The sequence below is a fragment of the Octopus sinensis genome, unplaced genomic scaffold, assembly GCF_006345805.1.
Source record: "Octopus sinensis unplaced genomic scaffold, ASM634580v1 Contig10850, whole genome shotgun sequence".
Taxonomy (NCBI): Eukaryota; Metazoa; Mollusca; class Cephalopoda; order Octopoda; family Octopodidae; genus Octopus; species Octopus sinensis.
This window is the reverse complement of record NW_021832227.1, coordinates 187,884-203,255: the sequence shown is the minus strand read 5'-3', so window position 1 is coordinate 203,255 and position 15,372 is coordinate 187,884. Positions and strand designations below refer to the sequence as shown.

Here is a 15,372-nt window from a genome sequence, read left to right as displayed (position 1 = left end):
TTTCAGCGCATTTCGCTTGCGATATTGCGCGAAAACTGCCTATCTATTGGCGCGTCCTCTCAATTAAAGAATTAACATCATAAATTCACTTAATTAACACTCGAACTTGTTAAAAATTGTAAAAAAAAGAAATTTACTAATTACTTAGTAATAGCAGGAAATGTAATTGGAATATAATTTCTGTGAGTTTTAATTATTTAATTATATTTTAATTTAATTGTTTAAAAAATAATTTAAAATTTGGAAGATGATTCATGTTATTGTAGTTTGCTCATTTTGAAATTAACTTTAATTAAGATTAACCGGGATTTCTAATTTTTCAACATTCATATTTAGATCAGGTAAAAGATGGAAACTCGATACAGCTGAAAAACATATATATGATAAATATTACCAATATTGCCTTCGAAAAATGTTTGGAGAAATTAAATGTCAATTTATTTTTTAATTTTTAGTCCCTAAAATATCATCTCCGCCAGATTTTGTATCTTTTACTCAGACCTGCCAACTTGTCGATTCAGCAAAATTGGTCCAAAAATAATGAATATTTATAGCAATATACGAATAGTTATTTTAATAATTTAACTCAAAATCACATTTTAATCAAAAGTAAACCAGTCTTGTTCAGACCCAAACAAATCATTGAGAAAAACTGCAAAAAAATCATCAGAAATCTCCAAAAAGAGCACAAAATTCCAAACGATTTTCCCAATTCTGTAAAAATATTTTCCCAGGATTTGCTTTCATACAAACCAGATGTATTTTTAGTCATTTTGAGTTTAGACCTGTTTCAAGTCAGCAATGAATATGTTCAAAGATCTCAGTTCTTCTCAAAAAACTGGTTACTACCGAGTTGTCTCTCAGTATTCACTCAATTCCTCTTCTTTGGTTCGGAAATGGGAGTCGGAGATGATTTCTGCTGGAAATTTTCATCTCGGTTTGTTTTGGCGCTTTTTTTATTGAATATCAGTCAGGCGTAGTATTTTGAATGGAGATCAAAGAAAAGTTCGGCATCAAATTTTGACTGAAATGTTGTCTTTAGAGATGTTTGGTTTTGTTGATGTGTTGGAAATGTATGGGTTGACTCTCTTTTATTATGTCAATCTGCCAATTTCACCTTTTCTGTCTTTAAAGAAGTGTTCACGTTTTTGGAAGAATCTTTCAAGTATTCAAAAAAGGGTTTCTTTTTTAAATTAGTCTAGGAATACATTGATGTAACATTGGACTTTTTAAAATTCACTGAGGGCAAGTGGTGACTATTGGCGACTGAATTTATCTTTATAGAATTCTATTTTTTTAATTGTTGCATTTATATTTTGTTTATTTTTGTTTATTTTTCAAATAAGGACTGCATTTTGGACGAAATATGGAAGTATTTCGGACTCTTACGAGTTTGTCCCCCTCGCCTTCGAAACATCCGGAATCGTCGGCAGGTCAGTGACTCGCCTTCTTACCGACATTGCCAGGATGACTGCCAGGAAGACCAACGACCGGAGGGAGACGAGCTGGCTCTTCCAGCGAATATTGGTCGCGGTGCTCCGCGGAAACTGCTACTCGATACGTCGTTGAGCTGACCTCCAGCCTCTTTATAAACTCGAGTTAACTTTTTAATATTTTGTTAGTAATAAATCGACTTAATGACTCTTAAAAAAGGACTGCATTTAGTCAGTAGAGAAACATAGATTAGATTTTATTGAGTCATTGGAAAATACCAAAACAGTCTACTGGCGAGAATACCATAACAGTCTACTTTTAGAATCGTTACTAAAATTTTTAAAAACTAGTATTTAATAATATATACCAAATTTCGCGATTTTTGTGAACCGCAAAAAATTTTTGGTTAATAAATATGTTATTATTATTATTAGAACCAAGATCACCGTCCAAAACATAAAACTAATTAATCAGGTGATCCCGGCTTCTCTGAGGAGGGTCCTCAACTTTGCCCGGTGCTCCTCCCTTGTCCCGGCACAATTTCTGTGAGGGCGCGGTGGTGGTGTTTTAGGGCCTGTAGCCCCGAGGTTTCTTCCCAAGATTTCATCAAATGGGGCGATGAGTAGATGTTCATCCGGTCCTTGTAGTGCTTTTCGAAAGCGTTCTTGAGTTTTCTCGATTTTAACGCGGTTTGTTCCACTAATAAATATGCTCTAACCGCTAATAAACGATTTAATGATTCGAAAGAGAAAATATCAGCAGATTATAATAATTGGAACTGTATTTATTTGTTGAAAATGTAGTTAATCATTTCCACGTATCTATTGTTGAAAAATGAAGTTTCTGGCTTAGATTGTAGAAAATACGAAACTAAAAAAATTAGCTATAAAGATTTGGAAAATATGAGAAACAAAAATAATACATCAATTCTCGTCGTTATTATATCTGGTAATTTGGCAAAGCTAACGTTTTGTAAAAGATCCCAAAAATGTAGCAAGAAGACGAGCAATAAGAGAATCATGGGGAAATAAAGAGATAATGGAACGATCAAACGCAAAAATGCTATTTTTTATGGGTACAAATGAAAAACCGATTAATATGTCATTGAGAAAAGAATCAGACGTGCACAATGATCTGATTTTTGCAGACTTTGTCGAATCTTACTTTAATTTGTCCATAAAAATAATGGAAGCATTAAAGTTTTTTTAAGCGTCATTTATTAGATGGGCAATACGTGATTTTCCAAATTTTGAATATTTTGTAAAAGTTGACGATGACATTGTTTTTAATATCGAGGAATTAAGACGGAAAATATTTCTCTTAGGTCCTGATTTCCACAAGATAAATAGTCGGTTTACAATGTGCCATTTGTATCAAGAGGCTACTCCTATTAGAGAAAACTCAAAATGGTTTATATTATCAGAAATCAAATTATAAGGGACATTTCATATGAAGAGTATCCTTTAAATTATTATCCTCCATATTGTTCTGGGACATGTTATGTCTTGTCTAAAGATGCGGTTACTGCTATTGTAAATGTTTGTCAAAACAAAAAATTAATTCATCTTGAAGATGTCGCTATAACCGGTTAAAATTCGTTTAATGACATTATTAGGAATTTGTGGTGAGTTGGCTGGAATAGTGAAGCTAGGCGTCAAAGGATTCTCAATTCACCAACAATACGATTATTTATGTGATGCCAAAAACTTGATTTCTATTCACCTTAGTGACACCCCATCGAATGTGAAAGATATATATTTTAAATTAAAAAACGAATGTTGAATTGGTTTTTACAAAATATTCACTTCAATTTTACCAAACAATGCATTTTTAATAAAAATTATTCAGCAGTCACGGCTACAAAAAACTAACTAAACTATCATTTTTTACATCCTACAAAATTTGGGCAATAACCCGAGCTCTCTAAAAACAAATTCTAGCATTCGAATAGTTTATAATATATACTACCAACTATAAAAAAACAACAAAATATTTAAAAATTACTCATCAGTTTTACTACCATAATGTCTAAACTCAGGCTTCAACTCCCACATTGATTTATGTGGAGGGCGAGTATTAAAAATACAACATTCCTGTAAAATCTCTTTCAAATACCCCATTGGCTGGTCCGTCACATTAGACAAGTCATAGGTCGTGTAGTATTGGTGACTTTCAAAGGCAGCAAAGACCTTTTCCAAGACCACACTCTTTTCCTGCCGCACTTTCATGTCCTTTCTTCCTCTCATATTCTGAGAATTTTTCTATTCAAAAATTAACCCCAAAACTTACATCTTCCCGTGGAATAATTTTTTTATCTCGCACAATTCCCTCCAGTTGAATGCTCTGTTTTTGTGGCTTAAAATGTGTAGTGTACCTAAATATCGAGTTTGGACCAACTTTGACAAATCTAAGGAAGCTGTGGCAATGTCCGCCATAAAATCACCACGTTGAATCACGTGTCCTTCAATCGATAAGATTTCGTCCCCCAAAATAGCTGTTTCATTGGCGGGCTTTGGTTGTTGGGAGATTATGAGTTGGGTTTGTTGGTCCTCGACTTTGATTATATTAATTTTATAATTTTTTTGTTTATTTAGAGGAGTGGCTTGTCTTTTGACTGGAAGACTCGAAATAAATCCAACTTTTGGTGTTTTTTCTTGATTCCTTGGGATCATCGTATATAGTTACATTGTTTTATTTATTGTCATTTTTCCGACAATATCATCGGATGTTTTGGTTTCCCGCCACAGTCGAGAGAGAGATTTGGGGACCTTCATAACCCATACAGCACGTGCTGCCATTGAAGGGTCAACATCTTTAGAAGCATGCATGTAGTCCATTTCTACACACAACCAAGACTGAGAATGTTAATTTTAAATATTTATTTATAAAAAATTTAATTTATATTTTAAATTAAAAAATAAATCATAATAATTTTCAGGACTAATTCTGAAGATTTTCAAAATTTTTTTATTTAGGCTATCATATCTCAGAAGATTCCAATTTCTGATTCTACCATTCCTTTGCTATTTTATGCCAACATCGCACAGAAAGTGTTTAATGACTTTTTGAATTTCCACTTAATAACTTAATGAGAATTTTTGTGAAACAATCTTAATCATTTTCAGTGCCTGAGATTTTTCTTGTACCACTCCCACAATTTTTTGGGAGTAAGAGAGAAAACAAGTAATTATTCTGATTAATTCCAAATTGAGACATGAATAAGTTTCTCATGTCTCTTAAGTTTCCTTTTTATTTGTGTTCGGCTGATAAATACTAGGAAGTTCATGATATATCCTATCAGAAATCTATTCATATTTGGAATCCGTATGCGATGAGATTTCTAGTAACTCGTCAAACCGGATCGGAGCTTCTAACACGACAGTCAATGAGAGTCGAATACTAAACTATTACCATGTTTGTTTTTACTCGAATTAAGTAAATTTCAAAACAAGGCTTTAACGTTAATGTGCGAATTAAAATAAAATTATGTGCTAGCGGTTTTCTATTATCTTTTTTTGATAAAAAACTGATTCTTTTAAAACAATTATTAGCGATTCGCAATCCGTAAGACTGGGAGCGCGCCCTAAACTGCGTAGTCTTCAAGAATCTTTCTCCCTTTTCTAACTGTCCATAAATTCACATGTATTGCTGAAAAAAATAAATCAAACGATATTAAGATGCAGATGGGAAGATTTAACTTTTGAACGATTTCTGAAATGATTTGTTTTCTATTATTAACGATTGAACAATTAACCAACTTTAAAAAATATTGTGACCTTGAATTCGATCAGAAAAATTATTTGATTTAACTTTAACTTTTATATTTATATTTGGCGAAAACAAAAAAAATGTGGCCGATATATTGATAAAAATTATTCAGAACAAGTCATTAAAGTTACTAATAAAGAGAAAGTGAAAACAAGTAAAATTAATAGAAATCTGTCAATAAGGATTGCCTCGTATTTAGCTTCGATTTAACAATTGCTTATTATTTATTATTGTATATCAGTCTGTTGACGAAATCGAGTAATGGAGAATCTTTAGTGCAAAAAAAGTGGCAGATTTCGTCTAGTATTTGTTGAACATTTGTGCGTGTTAACTTCTCTGTATCTTCTGCCTCTGTTTGCGTATCAGAATCTGAGTCATTATCTTCTGACGCTGAGACCTTTTAGTATTGCTCAACTAGGGATGATTCCCAATCTTTTGTATTTTCAGTGAATAGTTCCAAGTCTAGATTTAAAAATTCTTTTTCAATCATTGGATTATCAACTAGTCTATTCGTAAGGATATGAACAATAAATTGTTTTCAAGATTGTCGTTTATATCGTATATTTTGACTAGAATTACACACTTATTAAACCAGATGGAAATTGTGTTTGATTTCACGTCTATATACGCCATTCTAATCAACCGGATAACATCTAATGATTCATTTATTATTTGAATTTTCTTTTTTAAAGACAATTCGCAACGTAATTTCTTTGCGGAGCAACCATCTTTTCGTTTTAGTTTAGTTACAATCTACCATCTTTTTGTTTTTTTCTTATAGTTTTTGATTTTCTGTCGAGTTGTTCGAAGTATATATCTCTATCGTTGTTCTATTAAATCAAAGATTGATGTCAGAAGCCTGGTTCATGATAAAATAAAATTTAAGTCGGAACAACAAAATACAGCCGGAATTTAGAATAGAAAAGATCCGATATGTCAAGGATAAAATAAAAGTGATGTTTTATGAGGTGAATCGGAACCAGAATTTTAATCCGACTTTAAGGGAATTCCGGTATACCAAGGAATCGGTTTAGAGGGGTTTGAGTGTATATAGTTGGGCACACAGTTTCAGAATAAAGATTTTCTGCTTATTTTCTCCAGCGATTTCTGAAGATTTAGCAATTCTACACATTTTTTTCGTTGATTTTCTTTGTCATTTTCATAAAGGGAGTACGTAATCTTTTAAATTGACCTCTCTTATAGTCATCTTCTAGATTTTGCAGCGCAACATCCAGTAATCTGCTTCGATTTAACTTTTATATTTTAACCAAAATCTCAAAAATATCTTTTTTGGAAAGAAGGTTTAATCAGTATTTTTTATTCATTTTCCTGTTTTAAATATGAACTAAAAATCAACTCAATGTTCTGTTTTAGAATCATACCTCGATCAAAAGTATTCAAGTAACCCAATTAAAAATAGACTTCTTTCTTTTGTATTGTTTGATATAATCAAATGTTGGCATATAAATCAATTCAATTTCAATCGGATCGTAAATATCCGTCCTTGATAATATTTCTTGAAGTATGCTCAGATTTACTAATTTTGTGGTCAATAAAGGCTTTAATTTATGATTTCCAGGCATATTTAAGTATAAAATCACAGATACTGTATCTTTAAAGTTTTTGCATTTTCCGAATGAGGTCCTGTTGCGGGAACTTTAACTTTTTGACTGTCTTTGTAGATGAATTTTTAGTTTTGAATTGTTCCAAAATTGACTTGCAACTCTATAAAATAACGTTTACTGTCCTTCCGCAAATTTTCAATTAAAAAAAATTATCGCCAATTCTTTGACATGATAATATGTTGAAAGCGCAGTGCAAGCCGCGACCAATCAATGTCAACTAGTCAATGTCAGATTAACTTGATTTTTTCAAGATTAAGAATGGTTTTAAATGATTTTAATTTTTTCCGGGACCTTAATGCTTCCTTTCGGTTCTGGAGGCCACTGGTCTTGATCGCGGAGACGGCAATCGTCCAGACGGAATGACGGTCTTCCCATTCAGCGAGGGGAAGTGTCTCGTATAGGATGCAACCTGTACACCTTTGCTCCGGGGACCGTTACTCAGTCTGCGTCGTGTCCTAGCTTCGCGTCTTGCCGGGTCGAGGAAAACAAACGAGGAAGTACGCATCGCTCCTGACTCGTACCACTTCGTCCCAATCGCCGTGGAGACGAGGGGCATGATTGGGCCCGAGGGGAAGAGGATTCTTTCGTCTATTAAGAAGCTCATTGGAGAAAAGACCAATGACTTCCGGAAAACCAGCTACCAGAGGATATCGATACCAATCTTGTGAGATAACTCGCTTGCTATCCGCGGTGCGGCCACTGGCAAATCCTGATTTCCATTTAATAATTATTTTTTTCAACAAAAAAAGAATGATTTTTATATTTGACTATCAAAATTTCTTTTTATTATAAAGTTTCCAATGAATTGTGTCCGTAACGATTGGCCTCATGGATCCTTTGAGTAATAAATTTCATTTCTTCAATGTTAAGGTAACATTAGGGTTTTAGATAGGGCACTGAAAAAGTTTAGGTTTCTATTTAACGTTATCCCTAATCTATAAAATAGGAATCAATATATTTTATATTACAATAAATAACACGTTATTTCCGTGAATAATAATGTGGTTTTATAACGCTCTCAAGACCGATAGCCACACTCGGCAAAGCTTCCTCCGTTGTTCCATTTGCAAACTGAGACTTTGTCATTCTTCCGACGAGATCATTTCAAACGTATGTTCTGTACGCATACTCTCCACTGTTTTCCGGATAGCCACAGACTAAATGTAGGCTAATTTATATTGTTCGAGACAGATTGATGTTTATAGAATTTACTCACAAAACTATCCGGACGACTTATACGACTTTTAAAAAAATCGCAATTTCAACAAAAGTGTGGAGGCTTCTAAAGAAAAAATCATCTGGAGGGAGTATAAGCCTCGATATTTAACATTTTTAATAAATTAATAATTAATTCAATACGTCCAGTTTGACCATGATAAACTCCTCGGAAAATTCTAACAGCTCACGAATGGAATGGGTCGCGGCCTCGCAACCATTGGAAACGCCGACACCAAGTTGAGCAGGCAGAAAGTTTGGAGACAAACAGGGAACAATGGCATGACAGAGAAGCTTAGCGGAGACCCTCCGGAAAATATTTCCCACAGCAATGGGTCTTACGCCGTTGTCTTCTTCCCGAGGGCAGTGAGGTTTGCAGAAAATAAGATACCGCGAGCAAAATCAGGAAGCGAACCGGAGATAAAACGGTTGCATAGATTGGTAATTGAGCTCAAAGGCTGATGAGCCGATTTCTAACTTTGTCCGAACACACATTGAGCCTCCAAAGCTTTATCACGAATGCAAAACTCTCAATTTGTTGGATATTCTCCCCTCAAGTGGGAATTTTCATGGACTTGGGACATTGATTGACAAATATGGCCCATTTGAGCCACCAAAGCCCTGCCAAAATGAGAACAAGGCCATTCCAGAAAAGAAATTGGTCATTCCAAATTCAAAAGTGGTACATTCTGAGAATTATCTTGCATCAATGCAGTCAGATTTTGGCCACTTTCCTGGCACACAGCCATTTCCAAAAGTTAGAAGCCAAAGAAGGAAGCGATGTGGGCAGTGTGGGCCGTGCAATGTCAAGCAGAACTGCAATAATTGCAAAAACTGTCTTAAACGGAAAGTGCTGAAGCAATCGTGTATTTATAGAAAATGCATTTATTTGAGAGATAAGCCGGTTATTGATTTTTGTGTGATTTTTAGAGTGGAGGATTCACAGACGACTTTATTAACGATTCATATCTCGCGAGTTCCTGTCAGGATTACTCAGTTGGAAACGACTGGCCTAAACTCATACCAAAATGGTTTAATTTTGTTTTAAAAATGTAGATTTGGCCCATTGAGCGACTACATTCTCCTGATTTATATTTGTTTATACATTGGTGATAGATTTTGACTGTTTTTATTGCTGTTTAATCCGATAAATTGGTGGTTTTTAAATATTTTTGTGGTATTTTGGTCTTATACAATCCCACAAAATAAGATGAGCGTTTCTCAGATATTTTCGCAAATAAATTTTTTATAATTTAAATACACTACATGTACCACTAGGCATGATTTTACATAGGAAGTAACAAATAACTAATTATTCAAACACAGAATGATTTAAGTTGATAGTTATCGACAAAATCAATTGCGAACAAATATTGAGCCAGAGATGTGACAGCCATCATACGTTGCTTTCTTATGCAATGTAAAATAGACATATAGTCCACTTCCTGTACAATTTTAATGAGGAAATAAACCAAGGAATTGTCAATGAATATTTTACAAAATTCCAAAAATACGTGCAGTCCAGATTTCCCAGCTCCATTGGAACAGTGTACTAAAACTCCACTCAAATCCTTCCCAGACTGAGCCTCCCTTAGAGAGTCAACCTCGTCCATAAAATCTAATCATATCACAATAAATTGTACCAAGATATTGGTCAAGTGACGCAGGAGTCCCATTCGGAGACCAATCATGATATACAAGCTGCCAAACAGTACGAAACTGTCCTTCAACCTCAACAGCAAGTTGACGTGCCAAACAGCTCTTCCAGTCATATTGATGTCTCAAAGTCACAGATACCTATCATGCACAGTATATAAGTACGATATCAAATTCGGAGTTCTTTAGCGATGGAATATAATCCATCTGACCATCATCGAGACACATTATAAGACCGACCTTCTCACGCCAAACCATATTCCAAAAATCGTTAGGAAATTTGGGGTTTTGGGCCACGATAAAATCAAGAACCACATTTTGGACACTCAGACGTACAAACGAGGCATTTTGGTATCCACCCGGGTTCCGCTGACTCCAGGGTACTTCCACGTGATTGTGGTCGTATGGCAGTACACGAGGGTCGTTATTCAGACCTTCGTTCTCCCGCTTTTTGGCATCCCGAAAAATGGTCGCCAGCTGTGGGTAAATCGAAAGAAATTCAGTTGCTCGAGGCTTATAACGTTTTTTGGCCACACAGCCAATTTTCTAGGCAAAAATTAGTCAAACTTGAAAAAACCTGTGTTTGGGGGAGGATTCCTTCACATGTAAGTTTTTTAATATCAATTGGAGGATTCCAGGCCATACCACACAAAACACTGGCTGTAAAAGGCCCCCAGATCGACAAATGGGACTAAAATAAATTTTATACTAAAAACGGTATTTTCAAGTTGCTCGGAGTCTGAATCGACGGGAGGCGGTTTTAAACTTCCTTCAAAACTGTAAGACTGAACAAAGGGATGAGGCAAATCCCGAGACTTCTTCAAAGTAAGCTGATTTATGCTTGTATTTGATTTTTTTAAAATATTTTTGCCCATCGATTTCAATTTTTTCAAAGATGAAGTTATAAATTGTCGATTTTCTGGTCCCGACGGACTTTCGGTGATTATAAAAATTACTTTTCCGCCAAATTTTCACGACTGTCTTTAAAACTGTTCCGAGACTTTTCAACTTTTGGAGAATTGATATTACAACAGTTTTCGGGGATTCTAAAAGTATAAATCCCATAAAATACTTCTCAGGAACTATTCCATTGGAAATGTAAAAACAATCGCTATATAAAAATAAAAAATAAAATTCTTACTAAATCTGAAATCGACCGATTTCTGCTGAGAGCCAGCCAATGTACTTTGCTAAGCTTTGAGAGGCCTTTTAATTAGCAAAAAATCATACAAAAATAAACGTTATTGTGGAATCGTGCATGTAAAAAACAACTGAATGTCCTAAATTTTTAACACAGGAAACTCCCGCCCATCTAAAATGATTAAAAAATGTCACACTTGAATGATTTTGAATGAGAATTACTACACAATACCACGTGCTCACTTGATATGCCTAGTGAGACCAATCTGTCCTATTAAGAATGATATCAATAAACTCAACATTAATTCTGGCGGGAAAAAATTCAGTCCCGTAGTGAGGGAGGCTGACCATTGTCTCCATAAACGATTTTTTGACATCCTTTAATGACATTTTAGAAATTAAAGAAAGTTCGTTGATGACTCGAGAAATATAAAAATAATGTGAATATTTTTTGAGGAAATTTGGCAGAAATGAAACAATCAACGAGTCCTTGAGCTCATAGGAGGGATTTGTAGCTAGGAAAACTAATTTCTGTTAGTAAATTCAGTCAAATCACAAACTGTGGACTAAACAACTCGTAAGAAAAGTTATTTCTGATTTTTCTAGTCCCAAGTTGCATTTTAAGTAGTTCCGGTTTAATTGGAGGAAAAATTGGTCACTAAAATAATCAAAATAATTTAACAAGAAATGCTGTTCAAAAACTGTTTGGATCGAGTAATAAAAGACTGAAAAAATTATTTTTTGAGGACTGAGGCTCGTTTTAAGCTGTTTTATAACAGGTTTGTCTAATCTAATGAAACGAGATTGGCCATCCTTGTCCAGAAATCGGAATGAAAAATAAATTGTCTTGAATTTATTCAATATATATACAGTTGGAATTCCAATATGACGACACACACTCTCGAGGATATTTAGTCCCAATGTGTGATTGTGAATGTCTAGACTTACGGTTGAATCGTCCAGTAAGTTAACGAAAACGCGATATTTTTGATCGGAGTTTATTTCATAGGTTTGATTATTTCGTGAGATTGACATTTCTATAATTTTTAAATGTATTGGTCAACACGTAAAAATCACGTAAATCAAATATTATCGTGTTTATTTATTTAAAATTGTTTTAGTTATTAAATAGATTTTAAAAAATCAAAACTAAAAAACTGATAACAGGTTTTATTTTTTTAATTGGATTAAAACAATAAGGCAACTAAATGGCATGATTTCTGTTTATTTATGTGTCTTTAAAATAATCTTTTGCTAAATAAAGTCACTTTTGTGATCATTTTCAATATATAATAAACAAGGAATCTTTATCGGAAATCTCAGAAACCAGTTCTTTTCATATAAATGTTATTGCGCAACTCTTACAGCATTTGCTGACGTGTTGAGTATGCTTCTGCTATTTTTATTTTTATCTTTCTATTTTGTGCCCATCTCAACTCAAAATAGAGAAAATACACTCTTTTTGATGAATGACTCGATTGATAAATATTCACCGTTTGTTCAAAAATTTAAAAACTACGAACTTGATAGTCGCTCTTACGACGCCGAAGAAATCAAACTCAAAAGATTTGGCGAATTTATTTACTAAAATATAATAATTTTTGATTCTTCTGTGAACGAATTATGAGATTTTAACATTCCTCGATACTAGAAAAAATATTTGCGTAACACTCCAGTAATAAGAATGACCACTAATAAGAATGTTGGGCGGAATTAAAATGGACCAGGAGTCCTCTCAGACTATTGACAATTCCAACGACTTTGATGAACTTGATTCAGGAAAGCATTCAACTTTTATTGTTGACAGCAAAAATTTGCTGTCATATAAATGTAAAATTCTCACAAAAATTGATTCAAGTCTATTTGATATTACTGTCGTGTTTACTCATCGGAATTTATTAACCAATTAAAAATGTAATTAACAAGTCTCAAGATCAAATAACATATTTTTTCTAAACATATTTAACAATATAAATACACAAAATAACATTTTTTCAACAAAAATGAAACCGATAAAGAAACAAAGTTAATTAAACTGTGTCATATAGTCATTGACAGAACCGTAATTTTCTTCACAAACACATTTTCTTACTTCTGCCCATTCAATATTCTGACTCACAGCCATCTCAATAATTTTCGTGTTAAAACTCGAGAAAAATTTCTAATCATAAATAAAAACCCTCAAAACCTTCATATCCTCAATTTCCCCTGCAGTATTAAACTGCGCAGTCACAAACTTTAAATCAAAATACTCAAAATTACCTGTAAAATGTTGGTTATTAGTTTGGTAGAAGTCACTTTCTCTGATATTTTGTCGTAATTTGCTTTGTAATATTCCCAGACAATCCAAGAACTCCATTTCGTCCCTGAAAACCCAGAAAAAACGTAGAAATAATCTTGTCCCTTAACCTCTTCCTGTTACAGTAAAAATACATAAATATACGGATTCAGCAAATTTCAAAACATAATCAACAAGTTCTCTGTCTTGTACGAATCCTAAACACGACAAAATACGGGCTTTTTCTTCGCCAAGTTCAGCGTTTCTATAGCACGTGAGGATTTTGTTCAAATCGTCAAATCGGTCTGTTCCATTCAGTAATACTGACTGCAAAATTGCAGTCTGAAGATCCGCATGGACTGGTATTCCTTCAACAATCCAGTTAAATGCATCTCGACAACGATTTTGGAATTCAATTGGACCAAATTTGGCCAGAATTCCAAATATGAGTGTCCTCAACATAGAAATTGAGCAATCTAGAGTTTTTACTCTGCTTAAAAATCCCTTCGCTCTTAACAACCGTCCATCCAACACTTTCATATGGTACTTTAACCAGTTGTACCACGAATTCCCGAAATGGATTACAAGATTCAGTGTCTTGAACAAACAAACCAACAATCGATATGATATTATATATGCTCAGCCAAATATTATAGTTTGTCGTATTGCGGAGATTCCAACAGAGTCCAAGTCCATCAACCAAAGACATTTCTCCAATGTTAGCCTAATGTCATAATTCCATTAGTATACAAACCAAAAACAAAAAGTCCGTCAAAAGTCCAACTCTGTCCCTTACCGACAAATTCGACGAGGCACTGATTATAAGATCCTTCAGTGCCCCGACGTACTTAACTCGATAAAACCCCCCATTTCCAGCGTTGAACTAAAAATACAACATTTTTATTACTTTAATCCATTCGTCTCTACTTGATTTGATCGTAATTATTTCCTTTTTGTCTTTCAAAAAAAATTTGGACGGATTGGTCGGGAATGATTCCTGGATTAAATTATACGGGACCTTCCATAAAAACGACTCGTCTAATATAAAAAAAACTGCTAAAAACCATTTCCTCTAATACACTGATTCTGCTCTATAAACTGATTCTGAGTTACTGTCGGTGGTCGAAAGTTGGGAAACCTATCGTGAAAATTGAGGGACAACCGTAAGGTACGGAAATCCTTTCCGGGATATCCAACAGCGCATAATTTCCCCGATATCCACACAAGTCACTTGTTGCAATGCAGTCCACAAATCAGAGGATGTTGTGTTTCCAAACTCATGTCGAGATATATACAATCTCATTCCTTCACGGAATTTCTAAAACTACGGAATTCCGTGATTTACCGTGTCGCCAATATACTCGTAGAGATAGCTTATTATGGAAGATCCTTTGGCGTATGATATTTTGTCAAATATCTCATCTGCCTCTGAAGGAGCTCCAATTTCGATCTCGATTGGGTGACTGCTTTGCAAGGAATCCAAATTCATTGCCACGGAGATCTCGTTTATTTGGAATTGAGACCAAATGTCGTACTCGGGGAAAATATTGTCAACACACAAATATGAAATCCATGTGGCAAATCCCTCGTTGAGCCACAAATAAGTCCACCAGTCCATTGTAACCAAATTCCCGAACCACGTATGGGCAATCTCGTGGGCTACAACGACGGCCACTCGGTTGAGGATATTCGTCGAGGAAATCCCTTCCGTGGCCAAAAGTGCTGTTTCACGGAAAATCACCAACCCCCAGTTCTCCATTGCGGCTGAAAGGTTAAAGTACAAAAAACAAACAAAAAGCAAAGTCCGCAACGGCAATCAAGTCACATTTCTTCATCACGCAAGGATATTTAAAAAAATCAGTATAAAAGTCAATTGCACGACAAGCGATCTAAAATGTCTGAAAATGATCACTTTCAAAGCAAATCGACCCTCCTCTTGCCTTCCGGGGCCAGTATAAACCCTGACTTTAACTCCACTGGATGAAAAGTCCTCAATATAGTCGTATTCTCCCACAACAATCGCAAGCAGGTATGTCGACATGGGAGGTGTAGGTTCGAATGAAGTCATCACAAAATCGTCATTATTTTCATTTAGCCAAGTCTCCGTTTTACAAATATCCTTAAAAATTAGTATAAATATTAAAAAACCGTATTTGAGAGAACAGTCTGGTTTTTTCGAGTTATAATTGACAGAGTAAAAACTGCTTTGAATTCTGGCTCATCAAAACATGGGAGAGCCATTCTAGCATTTGTGGT

At 34.5% G+C, this 15,372-nt stretch overlaps 2 protein-coding genes across 2 annotated transcripts; one reads left to right on the top strand and one right to left on the bottom strand.

Annotated features, from left to right (window-relative positions):
* The first annotated feature begins 2,493 nt into the window (after positions 1–2,493).
* LOC115228644 (beta-1,3-galactosyltransferase 1-like) lies at positions 2,494–3,026 on the top strand. Its single transcript, XM_029799189.1, has 2 exons — positions 2,494–2,633; positions 2,858–3,026. Exons 1-2 carry the CDS (start codon positions 2,494–2,496, stop codon positions 3,024–3,026), a joined length of 309 nt encoding a protein of 102 aa, XP_029655049.1.
* An 11,414-nt stretch (positions 3,027–14,440) lies between these two features.
* Positions 14,441–15,372, bottom strand: LOC115228643 (puromycin-sensitive aminopeptidase-like protein; the record flags this gene model as incomplete). Its single annotated transcript, XM_036498988.1, has 3 exons — positions 14,441–14,880; positions 15,094–15,235; positions 15,280–15,372. Coding segments are annotated over 3 exons (675 nt in total), but the record flags the coding sequence as incomplete, so codon positions are not given.